Raw genomic sequence first — 24,995 nt, 5'->3', positions numbered from 1 at the left:
AGATAACCAGCTCTACGGAGAGGCAAATGGAACAATCTGTCAAGCAGACAAACTGCACGGAGGATGCAGGGAGACAATGACGGCCACCCTGCTCACAGGCCCTTCACTGGGAACTGCTCTTTCTGCACTCTGGGTGGCAGTATCGCTCCATCCACACACTTGAGCACACAAAAAAAGAAACATCTTACCTCCGGGTGAAAGAATATTTCAGGTCCCAGGAATCTTTCGTAACCAACGTCTATAACAAACTTCTTCTGGTTGATCGCATTGATACCCGTGTACTGTTTGATCCACTTCCGGGGATCCACATCATACTTGGCAAATTCCTTGACTATATCGGGGCAAATGTAACAGTATTTCTCCTGCATACACACACAAAGATGTTGCCAGCCATTAACAACTGCCCAGTGTCTCTGCCCTCAGACAAATAACCAGAAACCCCATGCAGTAAACACACCCTGGGATCAGAACCGCCCCCACCGTAACTCCAGTGTGGATATGCATCAAGCCTCACATTCCATCGTCTTTCATGTTAGACATGGTTACACTTGGACTTTGGACAGGTTAAGTCTGCTTTCTCTGCAACTCAGCTATTAATCTCAGCCTTGGTCTATCCAATTCTATCGCTATCATATCTGAAATGATGTCTACAGGTGTCTAGAAAGCACCTCGTCTTGCCTTGTTCCTCTCAGATGCCTCCTATGGCTTGCCCCGGCACCTCATTGTGGTCCACACTGGACCAGCAGACCCGTGCTGCAGCCTCAACTACCGAGTGCAGCACTGTCTACACCCTAAACCTGACTGCAGTGGCTTCTTTGGGTCCCATTTGGGTCCCAGCATGCCACAAGCCGGGTGGCCACTGTCAACCTGCTGGTTGTTAATCTGGTGTGGAGCTGGCCACAGCACTGTCATCAGCTCCACTGACACCATCTCTTTGCCTAGACATAGTGTACCTTGTTGACTGGGTATTCTAAGTCCCTCAATCAACACAGATTTATTGTCTAGGCACTTGGGATACACAAGGTAGCGAAACACACAGATCCCTGCCGAGATTACACTCTAGCTGGGAGTCAGACAACAATAAGCAACCATAATAAGTAAATGACATGGTAGGTTATAAAGTGATAGGTCCTGGGGAAGAAAGGAAAAGCAGAGTCAGACGGGAGGACTGGAGCCGCCAGGATGCTGCTGCTGCTGCTGCAAAAGAAGTCGCTAACGATTCCCACCCTGCACCGACAGGCAGCCTGAGGGATGCGAAGTGTTTCCTGAGTATCTGGTAAGATGAATGTTCTTGGACACCTTTTGTGTTGATATGTGTCCTTAGAGCTGGCCTCAGCAAAGCAGCAGGTGACCCCCATATACTTGCTGCCTACGGGAAGCACGAGGTGGGCTGCCCAGCTGGTGCTCAGCACACCGTGGAAGGAATGGCTCTCTCAAGGACCTCCAAAGACATTCTCGTGGTATTAAGTTTAAAGTTTCTTAGCATCCCTGAAACATATTCTAATGCCACCTTCTGGATATCTTGGATATACTCTAGCAGAATTTTAAGAAGACTGATAGGCAAGAAGTGTTACACAATCCTGTGTTCTTTGATGACACAGAGAAACAGGGTCAGCTGATTACAACCTCAAATCTACCAAGACTGGAGACAAAGGCATTCAGTTCTCCTCACAGGCCTGGTCAACATCCTACAGCATCTCAGCTTACTTAACTCAAATGCCTCCTAGGAAATGCGTCCATTGAGTTGGGTGCAGAGTAACAGGCTTAATCTTAAGGTTCAGGATTCATGCTGCAAGGGTGGTGTGCTCACGTCACACACTCCCTCAGGCCTGCTCACGACCACAGAAGGCCATGGCAGCAAGGGAAAGCAGGGAGAGCCCTACACCACGCCTTTCAGGATCTGTTCCTTTAAAGAGAGAAGTGAGGCGAGAACTAACAGGGCTACCCCACACAGCAGGGCCAGGGCAGCTGATTCGGAGGCTATGAACAGTCTTTTACTCCCAGCCTTCACAGCGGGGAGACACACAGTCACATCGAGCACATCAGCCCAGATTTCAGGGTCCAAACTGGAACCCCGACAGCCCGTGAGGAGAGCTGAGGGCCCAGCATGAGGGTCAGGAAAGCCCCTCTTTGGCAATGCTGCTCAGCAACCCTGGCAGAAATAGGGAGGACTCAGACTCACTGGAGTGGAGCCTGCGCATCAATAACAAAAGGCTCAATTCTTTTTTTTTTTTTTTTTTTTCTTTTTTGAAATAGAGACGAGATCTCGCTATATCGCCTGGGCTAGTTTCGAACCCCTGGCCTCAAGCAATGCTCCCGCCTCAGCCTCCCAAAGCCCTAGGATTATACATGTGAGCCACTATGAAGGGGCTCAATTCTGACTTACATTTCTAACAGATTTGGAGTGGAAAGGGAGCTTGGATCAAATAGTCAAATATTCTTCCATGGAGGAAAGGCAAAGAAAGGAGAAAGTAACCCCTTAGGAAATATTTTAGTCTAAAAAAGAATGTCTAATGATACCTCAGGAAACCTTCCCCTGAGATGGAAGGAACCACGTCTTCCCCACGTCACCATTTCAGCTCTGAGAGCCCCCTTCCCAGGAATCTCTGGTCCCAGGTAAAGCAGGGCAAGTCATACCCAACTGCAGAGCTTGCCTCATGCCAATGACTCCTGACGTAAAAACACCTCGGGAATCATCTCTGGTGCTTCCTTTCCTTCAACCAGCCTCAGTTATGAGGTGCTGAGAAGGGAGGAAGGCAGTGAGAAGGGTGGGTGTCAGGCTCACCCCCATCAAGCTCCGCTACACTCAGAAACTGTGGCATAAAGGAAGATGATGCTTATGGCTGCACGTCACACCCACACCTGTGTGTGAATTTTGTGCAATAGCTCTGGATCCTAGGGTGGCAGTGTTCTGCTGCTGTGGTCGCCTCCTGATTCTACAGCAAAGCATGGAGGCAGTATGGAAAGAGCGCTCTGGTAGTTGAGGCTCCGGCAGTGAGGCTCCAGCTGAACAATGCTCCCTCTGCACGCTGGTACACTGCACCAGCTACCAAGCTGTTCTCAGTGACAGCTGGAACCTCAGAGCATCTAGTTTGGAAGAGGTTAAGCTTTACATCTTCAGCCCACTTAACTCAAGGGGTAAAACAAATCAAGCCCCACACTAATGGGAAGGGGAGAGGAAGGAAAGGAGGAGCAGGGATGATGGCACCGAGGGGAAGTGTCCAGAACACCATCTCTCTCACCCCCAAACCGGCCGGTTTCCCATCTGTTTTTACCTTAATGGCTTTTGCGGTCTCCAGTGACTGCTCAGGAGGGATTCCCACCTCCCTCTCCCTTAGCAGCTGTTGAATGAAATACGTAATATCTCTACCTGCAATCGGGATGTGTTTGATGCAGCTTCCAATTACATAACCTTCTGCCTAGGGAAGAAGAGGAGGCAGAACAGCTGTGTTAGTGATTCCGTGGTGGAGAGCAGCCTGGACTCACAAGGTTTCCTGTCTCAGCCTCCCTGTCTGCCCCTCACGGCACTAACAGCATTTACAGAGTCCCTACCCTCTGCAAGCTTGGTACAGAAGGTCTTTCAAAATGACTGCATATGCAATTCCATTAATATTCAAAATTCCAGATTATTCCAATAACCTGACACTCTCCAAAAGCAACCAAAATGATGTCTTCATTAGGAATATGAAAAGAAAAACCACATAAGATAGTTCATTTCCAAAAAGTAATGCTGTCTGTGAGAACACTAAACCCAATAGGTTTTTTTCCCTAACAAAAAGGAAAAAGTTTTATTTATAAATTGTTAAGCCAACTACAAATCTACTTATGTTTAAAAGTCAGCAATTTGGTTAATACACAGGGCTTAGATTCTAACAACCTGGACTCAAATCCCGGCTCCACATTTGCAAGTTTCACGTGCTTCAGCCTCAGCGCGTTTGTCCATCGTATGAGGCAAACAATACCCTGCTGGGGCCAATAATACAGTTCAGATGAAACTGCGTGTGTCGAACACATAGCACTGGTTTTGGGGGTTGGGAGCCTCTCATTCCACTGCCTCCTTAAGCCAGTGAAGGCATGTCTGTGAGGGGCCAGGAAAGGAGGGTGACCACGGCCTAGGCCGATCAATGGCAGGGCCGGTGTCAAGTGTCCACATGCCCACAGCAATGATGGGCCCAAAGCTCCCTCATCAGCCTTCCTGTGGGCACAGACCTGCCACAGGAGCCACAGGCTTGGACACACATCCAGCTTGTTCTACAGGGGATGAGCAGGATGCTGACCGTCAGAGTGGACAACGCCTACCGCTGGATCATCTGGTAAAGACACTCAGGTTTCACGTTACAGCACATCACAGCTTCTGTGCCACAATCCCCAAGTGAGACAGAAGGGAACAGAAGTGAAACGCTGACTTCATTTTACAGATGTATTCATTCTAATAGTTGCATCTAGTCACCAGTAAAGTTGCAAGGACAACTTACTGAATTCCTCCTATGGTTTTTTTCTGACATATCTAACTTCTACAAGCAAAAAAAAATTTAGCCTTTCTGCAAAGTCCAACTATCTGTAAAGTATTTTAAGATGGAGATAAAAGAAAAGTACAAATTACTAAAACTCAACTTAAACCCATAAAAATAATATTAGTTTTCTAACACATAAACTATTCACAATTACTATATTCTATGCATTACACGTGATATTTTCTAAAATACTGTTAAGTAAATATCAGCTCATGACAGTGGTAAAAATATTAAAACAAGAGACATGTCCAACAACAGAAAAATAAATTATGTACTTCTTAAATGTATTTTCACAGAATATTTAACCACAAGAGAAAAAAATTAGGGTTAAATTAATACGCAAAATATAACCTTAGGATTGTATTATATGTAGAATCCCAAACCAGACATGAGACATTCCAATTGTGTTTAAAGTGTGTGTGTGTGTGTGTGTGTACGTGTGTGTGTGCACACGTGCCTTAGAAAAAGAGCTTAGGCCGGGCATAGTGGCTCACGCCTGTAATCCCAGCACCTTGGGAGGCCAAGACAGGCGATCACCTGAGGTCGGGAGTTCGAGACCAGCCTGACCAACATGGAGAAACCCCGTCTCTACTAAAAATACAAATTAGTCAGGCATGGTGGCACATGCCTGTAATCCCAGCTACTCAGGAGGCTGAGGCAGGAGAATCGCTTGAACCTGGGAGGCAGAGGTTGCAGTGTGCCAAGATCGTGCCATTGCACTCCAGCCTGGACAACAAGAGTGAAACTCCATCTCCAAAAAAAAACAAAAAGTGCTTAAAGACTATACAGCTAAAAGTATAATACGGGTCTTTGGGCAGCTTTAAAGGTAATTTTATTTCTTCAGATTTGTCTATTTTATCCATATTTTCAATGACTAATGTAATTTTTATAGCTGGGGGAAAAACTGAACTAAGATACGATTAAAAATCTTTTCAAACAACTTTCTTAGTGGGCCTGGACACACTGTGAAATGTATTTTCTTCCTTTTCCTAAATCAGACATAAAAAATAGGCAAAGAACCAAAGGGGGTCCAGGGGCCTACGGGAGCCTCATCTTGGATCTCAGCAGCGCAGCTCTCTGAGGAGACGGCAGCCTGAGTTCTCGGTGAGTGCTCTGCACCCAGGGCACTCACTCTTCTCAAGATCCACGGAAAGGAGTGCTGAGACTGGCTTGAAGGGGGCTCAAGTCTAGAGCACACTTCACAGGGCAGGGCAGCCACCTCTCCTCCCCACAGGAAGGACACATGGCCAGGAGTACAAGGTATGGGGACGGGAGGTTCGCTTTTTTCTCCCTGACTGTAGGCACATCGACCATTAAGCCTTTCCACTGCAGTGATACCTAACCTTCAAGGAATTAAAGGCATTAGTATTAGTACATCATCCCATCACCTTTCTCAAAATGAATTGGTGACTATTTTTTCAATTAAATGAAATGATTTTTGAATATCCTAATTTGCATTTTATAAGAGCTGTGCGTATGTAAATATATACACATACACATCCCCCCATATACATATGCAGAAACCTATCTGTAACATAACAGAAGTAACTAGCAATGGTGGTTCCTGAGGAGGAGACCTCAAAGGAGAAAGACCAGGATGAGTCTGACTTCCCTCTGAATACCCTCTTCAGACACTTCCGACACATTTTCCAAAAAAAAATGAATTTAAGATAATTCCTTTAAATAGTCCATTGGACCAAAAGAAAAATTCAGAGATCTCTTGAAACCCAAATTAGGAATCACTTCTCTGAAACCAAAAAGTGGTATTGCAGAGCCTTCTGCAAGCCAAAATGTACAATCTCCCCTTCTTGGCTTTTAAATGATTTTTTTTTTTTTGAGACAGAGTTTCGCTCTTGTTGTCCAGGCTGGAATGCAATGGCGCGATCTCGGCTCACCGCAACCTCCGCCTCCCGGGTTCAAGCGATTCTCCTCCCTCAGCCTCCCATGTAGCTGGGATTACAGGCATGCGCCACCACACCTGGCTAATTTTGTATTTTTAGTAGAGACAGGGTTTCTCCATGTTGGTCAGGCAGGTCTCGAATTCCCGACCTCAGGTGATCTGCCTGCCTTGGCCTCCCCAAAGTGCTGGGATTACAGGCGTGAGCCACCGCGCCCAGCCCTTAAATAAATTTTTAAAACAAAAAGCAATTTTTCCAAGCCTGAGCTGGTTGCCATTCACATCTTTTCACAGAACACAGATGTGCACCTTCAAATGGCCATGCACTGCACCTACAAATTGAACATCCAAAATAGTGTCTATCTCCCAACATGTCAGAATAATCCCGGAAAATGTTCTTGTTGATGTTACACCCACGGGGATCAAGCAGAGGCTCTAAAGATCCAGAGACATCCTGAATATTCTCTGACATTCTGACTGTAGAAATATGCCACCATGAATTGAAAATTGCCAAAGCCACAATAATTGGCCATCCTTTTCATTCTTTCCCACATACTTGGGGAATTCCTTTATATCAGGTGGCAAAAAAATTAAAAACTTTTATTATCTTTTCTAAGTAAAACTATCATCTAAATTGTATTTTCATTACAGAAGGGTGTTTTTTTTTTTATTTCCATCCTTACCTCGAATCAGGTGTTAAGCCTACAGAGACTTATATATTAACTACTCTGCTTACCACTGGGATAACATGGGTGACTCCATCTCCGCTGTCAATGACTATCCCCGTTAACGTACGTTCACCCACTTGTCGAGATGTCCAAGATGCCGCCAAGGCCAGCACTGCCTGGAGAAAAGACAGGAAAACCACTCGCACATAGGAACTCTTTCTGAAGCATCTGTCTGCTCCTTCCAGGTCCAATCAACAAACTCTCTTACTTAATATGTCTGAGTAACTCTTTCCTTTTCCTATCCATCCTCTAACTCCTGTCCCTCAAATTCCAATTCAAACTTGGACAACTAACATGAAAATGTTGAGTACTTAAAACTATAGGAGTCAAGTTTTCAATAAAGAAACCTGGCTGAATGGGGTGACTCATGCCTGTAATCCCAACACTTTGGGAGGCCAAGGTAGGCAGATCACTTGAGCCCAAGAGTTCGAGACCAGCCTGGGCAACATGGTGAAACCCCATCTCTACAAATAATACAAAAATTAGCCAGGTGTGGTGGCACGCACCTGTACTCCCAGCTACTTGGGAGACTGAGGTGGGAGGATCCCTTCATCCCAGAAGGTCGCAGCTAGAGTGAGCCATAATTGCACCACTGCACTCCAGCCTGGACAACACAGTGAGACCTTGTCTCAAAAATAAAAGAAAGAAAGAAAGAAAATAAACTAAAGTTTTACAAAGAAAAGCCAGTGAAAAAGATATTTCATTACAGAATCATAAGATTTTAATTTCTAATTCATTGGTTTCCGGTGTGGAGCCACAGATTGGCAATGAGGTCACTTGTGGAGTTGTTTAAAATAGAGATTACTAGGCCTCACACCCAGAAATTCTAATCTGGAAGGTACGGGGTAATTTTTCAAGCAAAGAAAATGTTGCCCCAAAGGGAACATCTGTCAACATCTGGTACCATTTTCTTTGTCGGGGCAGGGAGGCGTGAGGTGGGGCTGCTGTCTTCTAGTGGGCAGAGGCCAGGGATGCTGGTAAGCCCCCTGCAATGCACACGGCAGCGCCCACAACAAAGGACTACCCAGCCCAAAGCACTGAGGGTGGAAAACCCTGGTTGAAGATGAAGCCCAAAATCTGTGCTTCTAAAAAACATTCTCCAGGTAAACTTGCTACACAGACCACTTTGAGAACCACCAGTCTTATGTCTCCTGAAGTGTTTCCCTATGCCATGGAATATAAATAACTTAGCCAGGGGGAAGATCTGTAGTTAAATGAATTTGGAAGTGCTAGAATACATAGATTTCAACACAGGAATCCTCAGAGCCTGGACTGTGCTGATAGGCACTGTGAATCAGCCCGAGAAAGCTGCAGGATGCAGCACTGCCCAAATTCATCTTTCTATGGAACTTTTCCTCCTCTTCCTCCTTAGAAGTGACTAGTATTATGCAGAAAACATTTGGGCAACACCCATCTCATTTATTCTCCAAAATTTCAGTCAATTCCCTTATATAAGGTGGCAGGCAAATCATGACCAAATGCAACCAAAAAACATCACACCAAGAACCGCAGCTTCAGAACAAGTTCTGCGAGCTCATGAAAACACTGGGTTCCTCAGAAACAAGTACACCGGGACTCGTAAGAGCCCAAAATCAGCAAGGGGAAACCTCTAAAGGTAATTATTTTGTTTTTCTGATCAAAGTCAAAGATGCCAAAAGAAGAAGCACATCTACACCTATATCTTGTCACCCAGATAAAAATGCGTTAGACTTTAATGCATGTAAAAAGAGCCAGACGACGTCTATACCAAAAAATGGCATAAATATAAAAAGAAAAGTCATGGGACACATTCCCTATAGTCCTGAATGGCATGGGGACAGGGGAGGGAGTGGAAAAAGGAAGGGCGCACAGCACAGTCTTCCAGCGGAGAACCTTGGGAAATACCATTTCTTCCACTACTAGACAGCTCAGGTGCTTTAGGAATCACAAACATAACTGTTTTTACCTGAACTGCAATGTAGAGTCCTGGTACGTTAAATGATTCAAACATAATTTCTGCAAGATACTCTCTGTTTTCTGGTGTATTGAGTGGAGGTTCTGTCTGTAAGAAAACATTCACTGTATTTAGTGTTTACCCAAATTTCATGTAAATACATCAGAACCATAAACAGGTTAACCTGAAAGTATGTTAGCAAGGACATTATACAATTTCCTAATTTTACAGATAGAGGATTCCCAAAGTGTATTAAAGAAATCTGGCCGTGGGCCTTAAAAGCTTTAAGACGGCAGAGTAAATACTTCTCTGAAGGCCTCTATTCTTATTACCCACCCAAATTAGAACAAGTTACAGAAAAAGAAACTCTATCTTCAATAACATAACACCTAAACACCCTGAAACTGAATATCCCAGAAGCAAGTTGCCAAGGGCTGTGAGAACACAACCAAGACAAGTGAGGACACCAAAGGTGAACCGGTGACTTCAGGTTTCAGCAAAGGAGAGCCAGAGAAGCAGCAAGCCCTTGCTCAGGACAGGCCGGTGTGAGGAGCCACAGGGTGGCAGAGCAGGCAAGGTTAGGCCAAGCACCCTTACAGTCCAGCAGCAAGGGAAGAGTCCAGGGCAGAGCAAAGCTTCCCCTAGATGCTGCCCAGGACCTCCCCAGCCTACCCACACGCCATTAGTCCAGGAGAACTCTGCTCATTCAGAGACGAGTAAGGGGCACAAAGAAGCCAGCCAACAGTGATATAAAAACACTCAAAGAAAAAGAAAAGGGACAGAGAAAAGAGGAAGAACAAATGGCAGACAAAAACACATATCTAGGGGCAGGCGTGGTAGCTCATGCCTATAATCCTAGCACTTTAGGAGGCTGAGGAGGGAGGATCACTTGAGTCCAGGAGTTTGAGACCAGCCTGGGCAATATTGGGAGACCCCACCTCTACGAAAAAATTTAAAAGTCAGCCAAGTGTGGTGGCACATGCCTGTGATCCCAGCTACTCGGGGGCTGAGGTAGGACCACTTGAGCCTCGGAGGTGAAGGCTACATGAACCGAGATTGTGCCACTGCACTCCAACCTGGGTGACAGAGCAAGATCCTGTCTCCAAAAAGAAAGAAAAAAAAAGTGTTTGGAAAAATATTGAAACAAAGCAGATAAAAATTCCCAAGAATTTCCAAAGACATTTCCAAGAATCCAAGTATCTATTTTAAAACAATAACCATCATCAAACAGGAGGAAATGACAGATAACAGAAACAGAAAAAGAATAAATCAACTTGATTTTTCTCATTCAACAATATACTATGAACATTTTTCCTTGTCAACAAATATGGGTCTATATCTCATATTTAAAACTGAAAAAATAAAAAGTCTCTGGACCTTTGGGCAAAACGTATACATTACCCTTTATTATGAATGAACTGTGCTCCCCCCACCTCCAGTTCATACATTAAAGCCCTAACTCCCAGTGTACTATAATCGGAAATAGGGCCTTTCAAGAGGTCATCACGGTTACCTGAGGTCATAGGGGTGGGGCCCTAATTTGATAGGACTGGAGGAAGGTCTTCTAAGAAAAGGAAGAGACACCAGAAATCAATCTCTCTCTCCTATTCTCTCCCCACTCTACGCTCACACAGGGGAAAGGCATGTGAGGACACAGCAGGAAAGGTGACCACATACAAGCCAGAAAGAGGGCCGTACCAGGAGCCAACCCCAACAGCAATTCGATCTTGGACTTCTAACCTCCAGAACTGTGAGAAAATAACAAACTGTCTGCTGTTTAAGCCACCTAACCTGTGGTATAAACAAAATTATAGCAGCCGAGTAGACTAACACACCCCTACGACAGGGAAAGTACAATCAGCCTCAGCCTTCAACACGACTGCATTTAACACTAGGACACATGAGGCCACACTTAGAGTCTTCAAGGGAAGAAGGTACGACCCAAGAATTCTACATCTGGCCACAGTGTCAATCAAGTATGTTACAAAATCAAAATATCTAATATTTGAGATGATGGATATGCTAATTAACCTGATCTGATAACCACACATTATATGTATCAAAACTTCACTCTGTACCCCATAAATATGCACATTATGTGTCAATTTAAAAAAAAATAAAATAAAATACTAAGGAGAAAAAATATATATCCTTAAACATATAAGAACTTGGAACATTTCATTCCCATGAGCCAAAATGTATGGGTTCATGAACTATTAGAGGATAAACTTTATCCAATCAAGAAGAATGCAGAAAGTCCAGCAAAAGACTTACAGTGAGCAATGAAGCCATTTAAGATGTAGGAATAAAGACTTTTCTTTGGCTGGGCACGGTGGCTCTTGCCTGTAATCCCAGCACTTTGGGAGGCTGAGGCGGGCAGATCACCTGAAGTCAGGAGTTTGAGACCAGCCTGGCCAACATGGTGAAACCCCATCTCTACTAAAAATACAAAAATTAGCCAGGCATGGTGGTGTGCACCTGTAGTCCCAGCTACTTGGGAGGTTGAAGCAGGAGAATTGCTTGAATCTGGGAGGCGGAGGTTGCAGTGAGCTGAGATTGCACCACTGCATTCCAGCCTAGGCGATGGAGTGAGACTCCGTCTCAAAAAAAAAAAAAAAAGACTTTTATTTTCTGGGAATTAAGAACAGAATGTAAATGTTATAAATTTTAACAGAAAAAAATGTTATCAAGTTGAGCAGTGCACAAGGAAAGGAGAGAGTGTAAAGACACTTGCCTCTTACAGTGAAATCGAAAGATATTATTTAAAACTGATAAAGTATCAGAGGCATTAGTAAACATAAAGTTATAAATGTTAACACTGGAATAAGTTTAGTAACATCATTAATCAAAAGCAGGTGGTGGAGAGAAGGAAGGGGAGGCAAGAACATGTGGCAATACCAACCTGGTCACTGATTACAGCAGGAAGGAGATAGTTACCCCTAAACAAATATAGGGTAAATGTATCAAATTATACTACAATATGCAAAAATGAGTCCTTTTAATTATTACCAAGAACACACACCCAATACAAAGCAAAGAGAAAAACAAGTCTTCAGTTAAAAAATACTAATACATAAATAAAACACATTAAAAACATGAAGCATAACATTTTTAAAAAATAGCTAAATTAAGACCAAACATATCTGTCACACAGTAGCATGCCATACCAGTCCGATTAAGAGATGTGAAGTCAAACTGACTGGGATCAAATCCCAGCCTTCCACTTTACTAGGCTTGGTAAGCTATTTCCTCTCTCCCTGAGTCTCATCATGGGTAAAGTGCAGGTAATTAGTACCCCGCTCAGAGAGTTGGAAAGATTAAAGGCAGTCTAAATAATGTGCTTAGAGCAGTACTGGACACACACATGTGTTCAATGGAAGTGAGTTGCTATTACTAAAATTATCAGCAAATACAAATGGGAAATTCAACTACTAAAAGTCTCTCAGTTAAAAACAAAAACAAAATCAAATTACATTCTGAGGTTAAGAGACCCAACTAAAACAAAGTAGCTTGGAAAGGTAAAAAGTCAATATTGTCTGTATCAGAAGATCAGAAACAACCTGAATACCCATCACTAAACACTTTGGAACAATTTAAAAAAATGAACTCTATGAAGAAACAATCTCTACGATGAATTGTTAAGTGAAAATGAGAAAGGTGTCTCCATTCCGTATACATTCTTAAATATCCTTCTGCTTCAACAATTTGTAACAAAAACTTTTTTTTTTTTTTTTTTTTTTTTTGAGACAGAGTCTCACTCTGTCACCCAGGCTCAAGTGCAGTAGCCCAATCTTGGATCTCTGGGAGACTCCACCTCCCAGAATTCAAGCAATTCTCCTGCCTCTGCTTCCGGAGTAGCTGGGATTACAGGCACATGCCGTCACGCTCAGTTAAGTTTTCTATTTTTAGTAGAGACAAGGTTTCACCATGTTGGCCACGCTGGTCTCGAACTCCTGACCTCAAGTGATCCACCACTTCGGCCTCCCAAAGTGCTGGGATTACAAGGCGTGAGCCACCATGCCAGGCCAAAAACTATTTTTAAAAAACAAGGTGTGGTAGCCGGGTGTGTGCCTGTAGTCCCAGCTACTCAGGAGGCTGAGGCGGGAGGATCACTCCAGCCCAGGAGGTCAAGGCTGTAGTGGCTGTATGACTGCACCTGTGAATAGCCACTGCACTCCAGCTTGGACAACATAGAGACTCTCTCTCAAAAAAAAAAAAAAAAACAAAACAGGCTGGGTGCTGTGGCTCACACCCGTAATCTGTAATCCCAGCACTTTGGTAGGCAGAGGCAGGTGGATCGCCTGAGGTCAGGAGTTCAAGACCAGCCTGACCAACATAGGGAAATCCCATCTCTGCTAAAAATACAAAAATTAGCTGGGCGTGGTGATGCATGCCTGTAATCCCAGCCAGTCTGGTGGCTGAGGCAGCAGAATTGCTTAAACCCAGGAGGCAGAGGTTGCAGTGAGCTGAGGTGGTGCCACTGTACTCCAGCCTGGGCAACAAAAGTTAACTCCATCTCAAAAACAAAAAACAAGGTGGGGGGAGAGGGGAAATAACGGGGACTCGTTCAATGAGTACGGAGTTTCAGTTTTGCAAGATGGAAAAGTTCTAGACTCTCTTACACAACAGTGTGAATATAGTTAACATTACAGAATTGTACACTTAAAAATGGCTAATAGGGTACAAATAGTATTAGGGTTTTTTTTTTTTTTTACAATTTAAACCAAAAAAAAATGTTTAATTCTAAAATCCAAGGTGTACAACAGTATGCATACTGTGCTACCATTTGTGTAAAATAAAACTGTGTGCTAGCCGGGCGCAGTGGCTCACGCCTATAATCCCAACACTTTAGGAGACTGAGGTGGGCCGATCACGAGGTCAGGAGTTTGACACCGGCCTGACCAACATAGTGAAACCCCGTCTCTACTAAAAATACAAAAATTAGCCAGGCGTGGTGGCGCGCACCTATAGTCCCAGCTACTCAGGAGGCTTGAGGCAGGGGAATTGCTTGAACCCGGGAGGCAGAGGTTGCGGTGAGCTGAGATCGTGCCACGGCACTTCAGCCTGGGCTACAGAGCAAGACTCCGTCTCAAAAAAAAAAAAAAAAAAAACAAGCGTGTGCTAACCCATATGCCTACACACAATCACCCCTGGAATATGAACAATCAGCTGGCTAAGAACTGGTAAGGGCGGCTTCCTCTAGGCAGGAAAGAGGCAAGGGGGGCACGCTCCCTAGAAATCTTCCAGCACCTTTTCAGATCTGCACTGTGTGTGCATCACTTCTTCAAACAACAAGCAAGCAAATCTACCTACCAACTAGCCTGGCACTTTAAACTCTGGCACAACAGCTGGTGCAAAGTTCAAACATGCTGCCCCAAGTAAGTTTTAGTCACTGTAATTAGAATCCATCAATTCCTGGATGGGAGAGAGGAAGCCATCTCAAAATGTGGAAGGGAGAATAATGAAGTCATACTCAAACACAGGCTGCAAATAGGGAACCTAAAAAGTACTCCACAGCATGTTATTTATTTCAATGCGCCTATTCAGGGGCTGAGGAGATTAAATTTGCTAATAGCAGTGAAGTGCCCAGAACACAGTTAATAGTACAAATGTTAGCGATTACTACTTTAGATTTCCTTCATTTAAAGCACATGAGTAAGAGATGCAGAGTCCAATAGTAGTGTGTACAATCTCTCTCTTAAGGTACCTCCTATCAATCTGAAAAATGGGCCTAATAACATTACCTATCTCAGAGGGTTGTTGGTGGCATTAAAAAATGAGTTAATACTTGTAAACACTTAGAATGGGGCTGGGCACATAGAAGTACTTAATAAACAGCCATAATAGCCAATATTGTATCTCATTCCAGAAGAAATAACATATTAACTAAAGAAACCTATGTTTCTCATCTTGAATAGGAACCCAAGCATAATTATAAGTGAAATAAACAAAACATTTAAATTGAGCAGAGGTGGGGAAGTATCAGGAGAGAAAGGTTAAGAAGGTATGAAGATTTCTGAGTAGAGCTGGGGAAGGTTTCTTGCCTCCCAGCAAAGAGCTGCCTATTTAACCTGAAGCAAAAACAGACCTGTACGAAGACATTGCCAACAAGAATCAGATTAACCGTGGCTCCCTGCATTCTCTCTGGGTCTAAGTTCAGTGTGAAATGATGATCCAAATAAATCCCAGATGGATGAAGATTAAATACAAACATCAAAGGAAAATGGGTTTTACCACATACAAATTTAAAGTTATGGATGTCCAAATGAAATAACCAAAAGAGAAAGGCAAAAAATTAACTGAGTAAAACTAACCTGCTGCAAATATAACAACAAAAGAAGCTTTCTATCTTAATTATATGAAAGCTTCCAGAGAATAAGCAAAATGTGGTATCTATGTACAATGGAATATTATTCAGCCTTAAAAAGAAAGGAATCCTGTCACATGCTTCAACATGGATGAAGCTTGAAGATGCTAAGTGAAGTAAGCTGGTCACAAAAGGACAAATACTATATGATTCCATTTATATGAGGGCCCTAGAGTCATCAAATGTATAGAGACAGAAAGTGAAATGGGCATTCCAGGGGCAGGTAAAGGAGTAAAGAGAATTCCTGTTCAACGGGGACAGAGTTTTAGTTTGGGAAGATGAAAAGGCTTCTGCAGACAGACGGTGGCAATGGTTTGTGAATGTACCTAATGCCACCAAGCTGTACATTCAAAAATGGTTCAAATGATAAATTGTTACGTGTATTTTAGAATAAAAAAAAGTTAAGTAAAAACAAAGTTCATAGAAATCACAGCAACAAGAAAAGCAATAAAACAATGATACGTAAAAGAGACAGGCATGAATAGACAGCTCGCAAAAGAGGAAATACAACATGTGGAAAAATGTATAACGTCAAAGTTATCAAAAATGCAAATTTAAAGCATACGGTAAATTTTAATCCATTAAATAATCAAAAATAGTATTAATGCTGACAAGAGTACAAAGAAAGCAAGCCTCCTGTACAGTGCTGATGGCAGTCTGAAATGGCACACTGTGCAGAGACTAATAACATTATTAACGCTGCTGAACTCCATAATCAAACACTGCTAGTTCTTTTTAAGTAAAAAAGACTCGAAATATAGGAAAAACTATATGCACAAAGATTACATTATTTCTTATAAAACCAAGAAAATGACTAAAAATAGTGGAACTGCTAAGCAGGAAATACCTACTATATAGATTATCATATAGCTGTTAAAATAAGGGTTATGAAAACTGTAAGAAAATGAGGAGTATAATATTGAGTGTAAAATCATTTTAAAAATGGGTAAAAAGATTAAATGAAAATATACTAAATGTCAACAGTACCTATGTTAATGTGATAAGACTATAAAAAGTCCCATAGATATCTTCCAAATTTTCTATACCATACTTACAAATCTACTATAATGAAGGGGGAAATAATCTCTATGTGAAGTGTTAAAACTCCGAGTTATGGCTGTGGGGCAAGATCACACAAACTCCTAATCTAAATTCCCAATTTCCTAGTGTATTTTATCCACAGACAGACTTACGGCAGCAAGATGGCAACGCCACGGCAGGAGATGCAGCATATCTTGCCACAGCTTCCTCCTGGCCAGAGGCTCCCAAACCCAGGTGACACTCTCCAGATAGGGAAAATCCAGCCAGAGTTGTGAAAGCAGCTGACTCTTTCGTCTGCTACTGCCTTCATGCCTTTGAGGACACCACTATGGCAGGCATTGTGAGCTGCTCTTACCAACACTGCAAGTTTATGACTGACAGACCACTGATCTATGATGGGAAATGGCAACAGGCCCAGAAAAAAGCATTTCCCAGACTTCCTTGTGGACAGAGATGACTAAGTGAGTAAGTTCTGGCCAGTAAGACACAAAAGCTGGAGTATGGTTGCCAGGAAAGCTCCTTACAAAGCTGAGGTAGACTCAAGTAGTAGACTTGCCTCCTGCCCTTAACACCCTCTTCCTTCCTGGAACACAGAGGTGATAGCTGGAGTTGCAGTCATCAACTTGTGATCATGAGCATCCTTAGAATGAAAGCCCTATATTCAAGACACTAGAGTACAGAGATCCTTAGCCACACCAGAGAGCTGCCATATCAGCACTGGACTCTGCTACAAATTTATTTAAGAAAAATAAAGCCTTAACTTTTTTAAACTACTGCTTTTATATTTCTATTACTTGCTGCTAAAAACAGTTCACCATCTTTGAAGAATTAAAATCTCTGTATTTCCATTTAAGGGAACGCTTACAATATAATGGTGTTCTCCTGGTTCTTGAATCAAAATCGACATTATTCAGGCCATATCCTTATGGGTTCTATGGACCACAACCACAAACCCTCCATCTCAGTCAATCTCCCATTTCATCTCTATCCACCACTATTGATGTTATAATTATTCCTTTAGGAGACAAATGTAATTAAAATTTTCTCAAACTATTATTATAACAAGATCTAAATTGGGGATGTCCAGTTTTTCTGGAGTTTTTCCTCTCTTTAAGACTAGTCAAGTGCAGCAGTGAGAAGAGAAAGAGAATCATCTGGTTTTTTTAAATATAGAAGCATCAAAGTATCAATGAATGCAAGCTACATAAACATTTTTATTCATAACAATGGTAAAATTATCACCTGGTATTGATTTAAAAATGAATAATGACTACCATAAAACCAACCCATATTTCTGGATAAAGATAGAAAATTGAACATATGTATCTAATATTACTCCACCTCCATGCCCCTCTAAAACTACAGTAAAGAAACATTTTTAAAAATACAAATCCTCAAGGAAGCGAGAATAGGAGAGGAGGCGACAATATACTGGAAGCTGGAAAGTACGTGCAGGAGGTGACTTAGCAAATCCAAGAAAGCTGACCTCTACACTGGCTAGGTCTACACTGGTTAGTGAAGTGCCCAAGGCAGGTCTAACCATTCTCAAGAATTCAGGAAGGAAACTAGGACATAATGCAATTGTGATTCGGATGTAGGGCACTGCTATGGCTACCAATTTTTAATTTCACCAGGTTCATGAAGAAAATGATTTCACAGAGCACTAACTTTACCTAGAGATTTCAAGATAATCATGTATTCGTAGGTTCATCTCTAAAATACCATGGATGGTATGTTTTATTTTTAGTAATCAGAGTTAATTTTCCATCAACTTTCAACATGTGAATGCTACTGACTCCTACATCAACACCTGCTGCTTGGAGCTGGCTGCTCCTCGGCTTCTTTACCTATGCAGCCCAGTTAGACCCTTAGACCTCAGCATGTACAAAACCAAACTCTCCTTCTTCCTCCTCCCTCCCTCAAGTGAGTTTCTTCTCATGTTTCCCATCTTAACCAATCACATTATCATCCATGCACTGCCCCATCTCAAAATCTGAGTCATCCTAGATTTCTCTCTTAACTGCTACCAATTCTCATCACTAAGACCCATCAATTCTGCCTCCTGTGTATCTCTGCTAACTCTATGTAACTTACCCCAACCAACTGTACATGCTCCAAAAACACAACAGCATACAAAGCTAGTGAGGGTACAAGCCAGAACAATGAGACCACATATGAGAGCAGGCGAAATAACTCCATGAGCGATACAACGTCTGCCCAGGCTCCTTAATGAGTACTGGCTCTGAAAGCCTGATTGCTCAATACAATGTCTGCCCGGGCTCCTTAATGAGTACCGGCTCTGGGAGTCCGATTGTTCTCAGGCGGTCTCAGTTTCAACATACTGGGAGTGGAAGCAAAGTGCTGGACTGAGGGCAACCTAACAAACAATGTATGCTTCCACACACCATACTGTATTCCTAAATGTAAGTCAACCACCCCAGCTGGTGCAGAAGAAAGTTCCTCCACGCTGAGGGAAAATCCATTTTCTCCCACTGACTCAGAGCTGTATAAACGGGCCCTTCCTGAGGGATTTTCATGGGTGGTTTTGACTATACATATCTCCTTACATAATTTTAAGAACCTCGCAAATGACAGAACTCCCCTCCACCCACTCCTGCCATTCTCACCCTATGCCCTCCTCGGAGGCACCTGTCACCTCACATGGGGTCATCTTCAAGACTCTGTGTGCCAGAGGTGTCTGCCCATAAAGTCTCCCTAAAACACAAAACTAGTCATGTGGCTCACTGTCTACACTGGGCAAAGGCTGCCTGACCTCCTCTCTCCACACTCCCCCGCTCTCGTCACCCTAACCAAGTCAGGTCCTCAGAGTCACCACGCCCTCTCATTGCTGGTCGTCTGCATGTGCTGCTTGTTTGCTCTTGCAGGATTTATATTCAAAAAGTTTGCAAATCCCTTCTGAAGTTCTAATTCAGTTTCCACTCAAGAGCACTGCATCTCTTTGACATCTGAGTGCGTTCTAAGCTCTGGGCAATGCAGTATCGGGGAAGAGTGGAGTTCCCAAGTGCCGTCTGCTCAGTCCACATAATCAGTGTAAGCTGAGTCTCTGCACCTCCCTGAAAACAGTGGCAAGGAGCTCATTCTCTCTGCAGGTTCAGATGACTGGGCACGGCTGTCAGAAAGGATAATTCTGTGAGCTCCTGTGGGGTCCATCATTTGGGCCTCTTAAGACTCTCTTAATGTCTTCAATTCACTTGGATGGCTTGGCCTTAAATCTTTCCACCTGGTTCACTCCCCTTTAACTATTCCATTAACACACGGTTAAGGACAAATACCAGAAGGAAATTTACCATTCTCATCACTTCCTCAACCACAACATGCAACAAAATGACTTGCAGAATTCAAAGCACAACACATGTAATACAATATTTTCTTATCTTTTTAATAATAAACTTGATTGTTTTTGAACATTCATTGCAGGTACCCATTTTCAGCAAATGGCCTTTTCCATGTTCACACCAAACCCCTCCAATTCCATCCTGGCAAGTGGTTACATTTTACTATCTCATGTATGCCAGCTAAATCAGAAGAAGAGTCCCCTTTAATAAAAATTCCTGTGAGCTGTGTGGTGGTCCATATTTGCTCCACATGCCTAAGATTAGATGTCCCTCTAAGTAAAGCAAGAACTCCTGGCATGGGAAGCTGAAGTAGACAGAAGGAAGCAGCTGGGCTCGGTGCCTGCTCCTAAAATCCTATCCAACAGGTAGTTTATGTGATACGCTACAGAAGGAAAAATGCCAAATCTGACAGGTGGGAATCTGTGATTTGTTTTGGCTGTAAAGACAAAGCTACTCACACACAGTCAGTTTCTTGGCTCCATTTGCTCCACATAAACAACTGTGGGCCGGGAATGGTGGCTCATGCCTGTAATCCCAACACTTTGGGAGGCTAAAGTGGGAGGATCACTTAAGCCCAGGAGCTTGAGGCCAGCTTGGACAACATAGCAAGACCCCATTTCCACAAAAAATTTTTAAAAATTAACCAGGCTAGTGGCTTCTACCTGTGGTCCAAGCTACTCAGGAGGTTGAGGCAGGAGGATCAACTGAGCCCAGAGTCCGAGGCTGCAGTGAGCTAGGACTGTGCCACAGAACTCCAACCTCAACAACAGAGCAAGATCCCATTTCTGGAAAAATAAAATACAGAGCAAAACAGTAAAATAAAATAAACCACTGTGGATGTACAGAGAAAACAGAGTGGCCTGTGAAACGCAGTAGCCATGCTTGGCAATTTCAGCTGTGAAGACACAGCCAGGGAAAAAAGATCAAAGACTGGCTTTAATATACATTAAATACATATATTCGTTATAGAGTTATTCCATATTTAATAGTTATTCCATTAACTATTAGCCTTATACTTAAAATATTTCTTATACCAGATAATTCTTAAAAACACTTCATATTCTAACATCAGAAAGAATCTTATAATTGGATCTGGGACCATTCGACCAATGTACTTGCATGAAAAAAAATCCAAACCTAAATTATGCAGGGTTTAATACGCAGCTTACGTCACATGAAACTGCCCTCTATAAAGCAAGGATTCTGTACATACAATTAATTTTAACTTGAAAAGAGCATCTCACAGAAGAAAACATGTAATGTTGAGTAGAACCACTAGAGAACGAGGAGATATTTCTTCTCATTTATCTGTGATGTTTCATTTCATTTAAATGAAATCAGTTAAGTATATAATTAGGGCCCATAACTCAGTTCAGTTTTATTTTACAGTAACATTTAAACCCTAGAAAAAAATAACATCTTGACCTGGTTTCCTCTGCTATAAGTGGCAATAATTACAATCATCTTGCTATGTCTCAAGAAAACTAAAGTAGGCAGTTGGTTTATCCAAATCCATTCCTCCTTCTATTGTCCTTGCTTTTGGAGGCCTGTTTAGTTACTTACCTTCCTCCAGGGTCCAGAACATCAGACAGGTTCTCCTGGTCCCCGCCCCAAGGAGAAAGTCTTCATGAATCTAAACCACTCACAGTAAATTCATTCCTATTGCTCTAACCAGGTTAGGCATAGGCAGATGGGGCAAATGTGCTGGGAAGGTTTCTGGGGAAGGGTCTCTAAATTCTTAAAAAGTGCAAGGAAAATCTTCTATCTCTGTATGGAAATGTCCAAAGAGGTGATCTAGGAATTTGGCAGCCACCCTGGGACCCAAGGGGAACAAACAGAAGAGCTCCAGCTAGTGCCCTAGGCTGCATGTGCAATTCCATCGCTGAGCTGCTAAAACAACAGCCCTAGAGCTGCCTCACTTGGGCTTCCTGTTTGGTAAGCGAACAAGCCCCTTTTTGTTCTGAACATTTTTATTGAGCTTTATTTTCAAAAAAGCAGCCTGATTCATGCACATATCTTTAGAAGAAATTTAAAATGCCCTAGAAAAGAATATCTTCAGTTTAAAATCTAAGCAATTTGGAATTTACAGGAATATATTCCTCTTAGTTCCAGTTACTCACCATTAAAAAATAATGGTCCTCAGGTTCAGCTCGAAGATATTTAAAAACCACTTGCTCCATGAACCTTTCCATAAGATCCCAGTCTTCAATGATTCCATGTCGTATCGGCCACTGGAGGAAGAGAAACCAGAGTTGTCAAGCCTCAGTTCACAACAATAAGAGCAACAGTTTAACAGTGGCACAGAAGAAACTGTGTTATTACAGAATAAAGGTCTCCTTCTCATTGCAGTTTTTGTTAATTCTTGTAAAGAAACAACAGCATTTGGAAAAAAAAAGATTAAGTTACATTATTGTTCATATTCTCCTCCACTCATTTCTACAAACAAAGAATCATCTTAACAATGACACGGAGACAGGCCAGGCACAGTGGCTCACGCCTCTAATCCAACGCTTTGGGAGGCCAAGGCAGGAGGCTCACTCGAGCCCAGGAGTTCGAGACCAGCCTGGGCAACATAGCAAGACACTGTCTCTACAAAAAATTAAAAAATCAGCCAGGCATGGTGGTGCATGCCTGTAGTCCTACCTACTTGGGAAGTTGAGGTGAGAGGATTGCTTGAGCTCAGGAGCTCGAGGCTGCAGTGAGCCAAGATGGCATCACAGCACTCTAGCCTGGATGACAGAGTAAGACCTATCTCTAAAAAAACAACAACAAAAAATACAATGAGGAACAGATAGAAAACTGCAGCTAATTATAATACAATTGGCTCTGGAGCTTTAAAAAAAAAAAAAAGTCTGCTTAAATAACGTTAGTGTTTCTTTCTAATTAACCAATCTGTAATTTTCCCTCATCTGACAGGTTAGTCAACCTGTCAACAATTTTCCAGAGGAGGGGATCTTGCTTTCATGTGTGACCTGGTGTTTCCTGAGTCTATTCTGCATTCCAGGGATCTACTAATTCTCTTAATTCTCCAATCAAAAATACCCCCATTCAAAACCAACCACCACCACCACCTCTATTCAAACATAAGAATTCAAACATAAGAATAGAAACACATTCTACAACTCGCAAATACAACTTCTAGATGACCATTTTGCATTACTCATCCTACTGCTCTACACTTAGAGAAGCAAACACCTGTCGGAAATTTACCTTTGTAGCATACGTAGGTTTATCGATGGCTTCATCTCCTATGAAAAAGTCAAGGTCATCAACTCCCCTCAACACTCTCCTTTGGGCTTGGTCAACTACCTTTGCTGACTCTCTGATGGCAATACCTTAAAAAAAACACACACACAGATTTCTATCACTATCCATATCTATTTAGATGATCAAAAGGGATAATATCCTTATATACACACAAGTAAATCTTCATTATTAGGGTTCCATGTGGGGTGAAGGGTGCTCACAGAAAAGACAATGTCAATGAGTACATAAAATAATACAGATACAGGCTATTCTATTCTGGTATGATTTTCAGAATGGGACAAAGGAAATGAGCTGCTCTGCTTTTATACTGACAGAAGGTACACTGCTAAATTTCTCAGTTTTATGTGGAAAAATCCCTCAAGATAGTAAGTGAAATGCCTATACATCAGTAGCTTCCAAATTTAAAATACAATATAGAAGGGGACAAAATTCTGTACAATACAGAAAAGGAGAATAAACTGAAAAATAATGTCTATAATAAAACTCTACATCACATAGCCTTAAAATGTATTTTTAGTCTTGTTACAGGGAGAAAAAAAGCCGCGATTTCCCATTAAAAGGATAAATTAGAATGTTATTGGTTGATATCTGTAGCCAAAAAAAAGGACCATAATCAAATAACTATTACATAAAAATTCCAAATATGAATGGCTTTATAATTCATTATTTTAATAAGATCTTAACCTTAAATATTTGGGAATATACTTAGTAGTAAATAATCATATCAAACTTCACTCCAGAATTTAACAGCTAATGAAATGTGGAGGGCATCACAAAGATTCCATTTTCCATTGAAATTCCTAACTCCTGCTCACACTCTTGAGCTCTCCCCTGAGCTATTTTCATCCATCAGGTCTTGACATCAACACCATCTCCTCCCTTGAAGGCTTCCTTGACAATCTGCAGTTCTGCACGTGTTTGATGCTTCCACTGGCCCTTTCATACCTGCATTAAGGCATTTTTCAGGATGAATTACAATTGTTTAAGATCAGTCTACCAAACTGTAGATTCCTTGACGTCAGATAACACCCATCTTTTACTGTTTCTCCAGTGGGAGGCTCAGATGTCAATAACTAATAATAATAATAAAAGTTTACATTTATTGAACACTCTGCTAAGTGTTTCCTTTTGCACACTGTTTTATTAAATCCTCACAATAGCTTATGAGACAGGTACTATTATCTGCATTTTACAGAAATGGAAGCTTAACAGTCTCTCAAGGTCACACAGCTTCTAAGAGACACAGACAGGATTTGCACCTAAGCAGGCCGTTGACTGTCAGAATAGACATTGGAGAAATATTTGTTAAATTAACATTTTACTCCACTAAAATATTTATTGTGGGTTTGAAAAATGGTCAAACTATACCTAAATAATTCTAACATAAACCTAATTCCATAAATATACTAATGGCTTCTCACTATCCTTAATGTATTTCTGATGAAAGTATGACTCTGTAGCTATACAAATGTAAGTGCTAGATAAAATTTCTCTGAATTAAAACATCAAAATCTTTGTGACTTACTGACCAAAGTGATGTACACAATCAGTACAGTCCTTATCAAAATACCAATGGCATCCTTCACAGAAATAGAAAAAATAATCCTAAGTTCACATGGAACCAGAAGAGACCCCAAATAGTAAAGGGAATCTTAAGCAAAAAGAAGAGAGCTGGAGGGATCACACTACCTGACTTCAAAGTACACTATAAAGCTACAGTAATCAAAACAGCATGGTACTGGTATAAAAACAGACATATAAACCAGTGGAACAAAGAGCCCAGAAATGAATCCATGTATTTACACTCAACTGATTTTACACAACGGGCAAAGTGTAAATGTTACTGAGGAAACTGGATATCCACATGCAGAAGAATGAAAATGAATGCCTAT

The 24,995-nt window shown here is 42.0% G+C and overlaps 1 protein-coding gene across 7 annotated transcripts in view; it reads right to left on the bottom strand.

Moving 5' to 3' along the window:
• Positions 1-24,995, bottom strand: part of ACTR3B (actin related protein 3B) — a 1,031,695-nt gene that overhangs the window by 965,443 nt on the left and 41,257 nt on the right. For 5 of the 7 annotated variants that reach the window (XR_008527331.2, XM_002818703.5, XM_054560038.2 and 2 more), the window contains 6 exons: positions 23,047-23,171; positions 21,957-22,067; positions 9,085-9,180; positions 7,148-7,255; positions 3,276-3,419; positions 189-362 (listed from right to left, as the gene is read on the bottom strand). Coding sequence is in view for 6 of the 7 variants with exons in the window: in XM_002818703.5 (XP_002818749.3) it covers positions 189-362; positions 3,276-3,419; positions 7,148-7,255; positions 9,085-9,180; positions 21,957-22,067; positions 23,047-23,171 (758 nt within the window). In the remaining variant the exon portion in view is untranslated. Of the gene's footprint in view, positions 1-188; positions 363-3,275; positions 3,420-7,147; positions 7,256-9,084; positions 9,181-11,974; positions 12,012-16,632; positions 17,668-21,956; positions 22,068-23,046; positions 23,172-24,995 lie in introns of those variants that run through there. The other 2 variants (XM_054560040.2, XM_054560041.2) reach the window with 2 other exon arrangements.

The sequence above is a fragment of the Pongo abelii genome, chromosome 6 (genome assembly GCF_028885655.2).
Source record: "Pongo abelii isolate AG06213 chromosome 6, NHGRI_mPonAbe1-v2.0_pri, whole genome shotgun sequence".
Taxonomy (NCBI): Eukaryota; Metazoa; Chordata; class Mammalia; order Primates; family Hominidae; genus Pongo; species Pongo abelii.
This window is presented reverse-complemented; position numbering and strand designations above follow the sequence as displayed.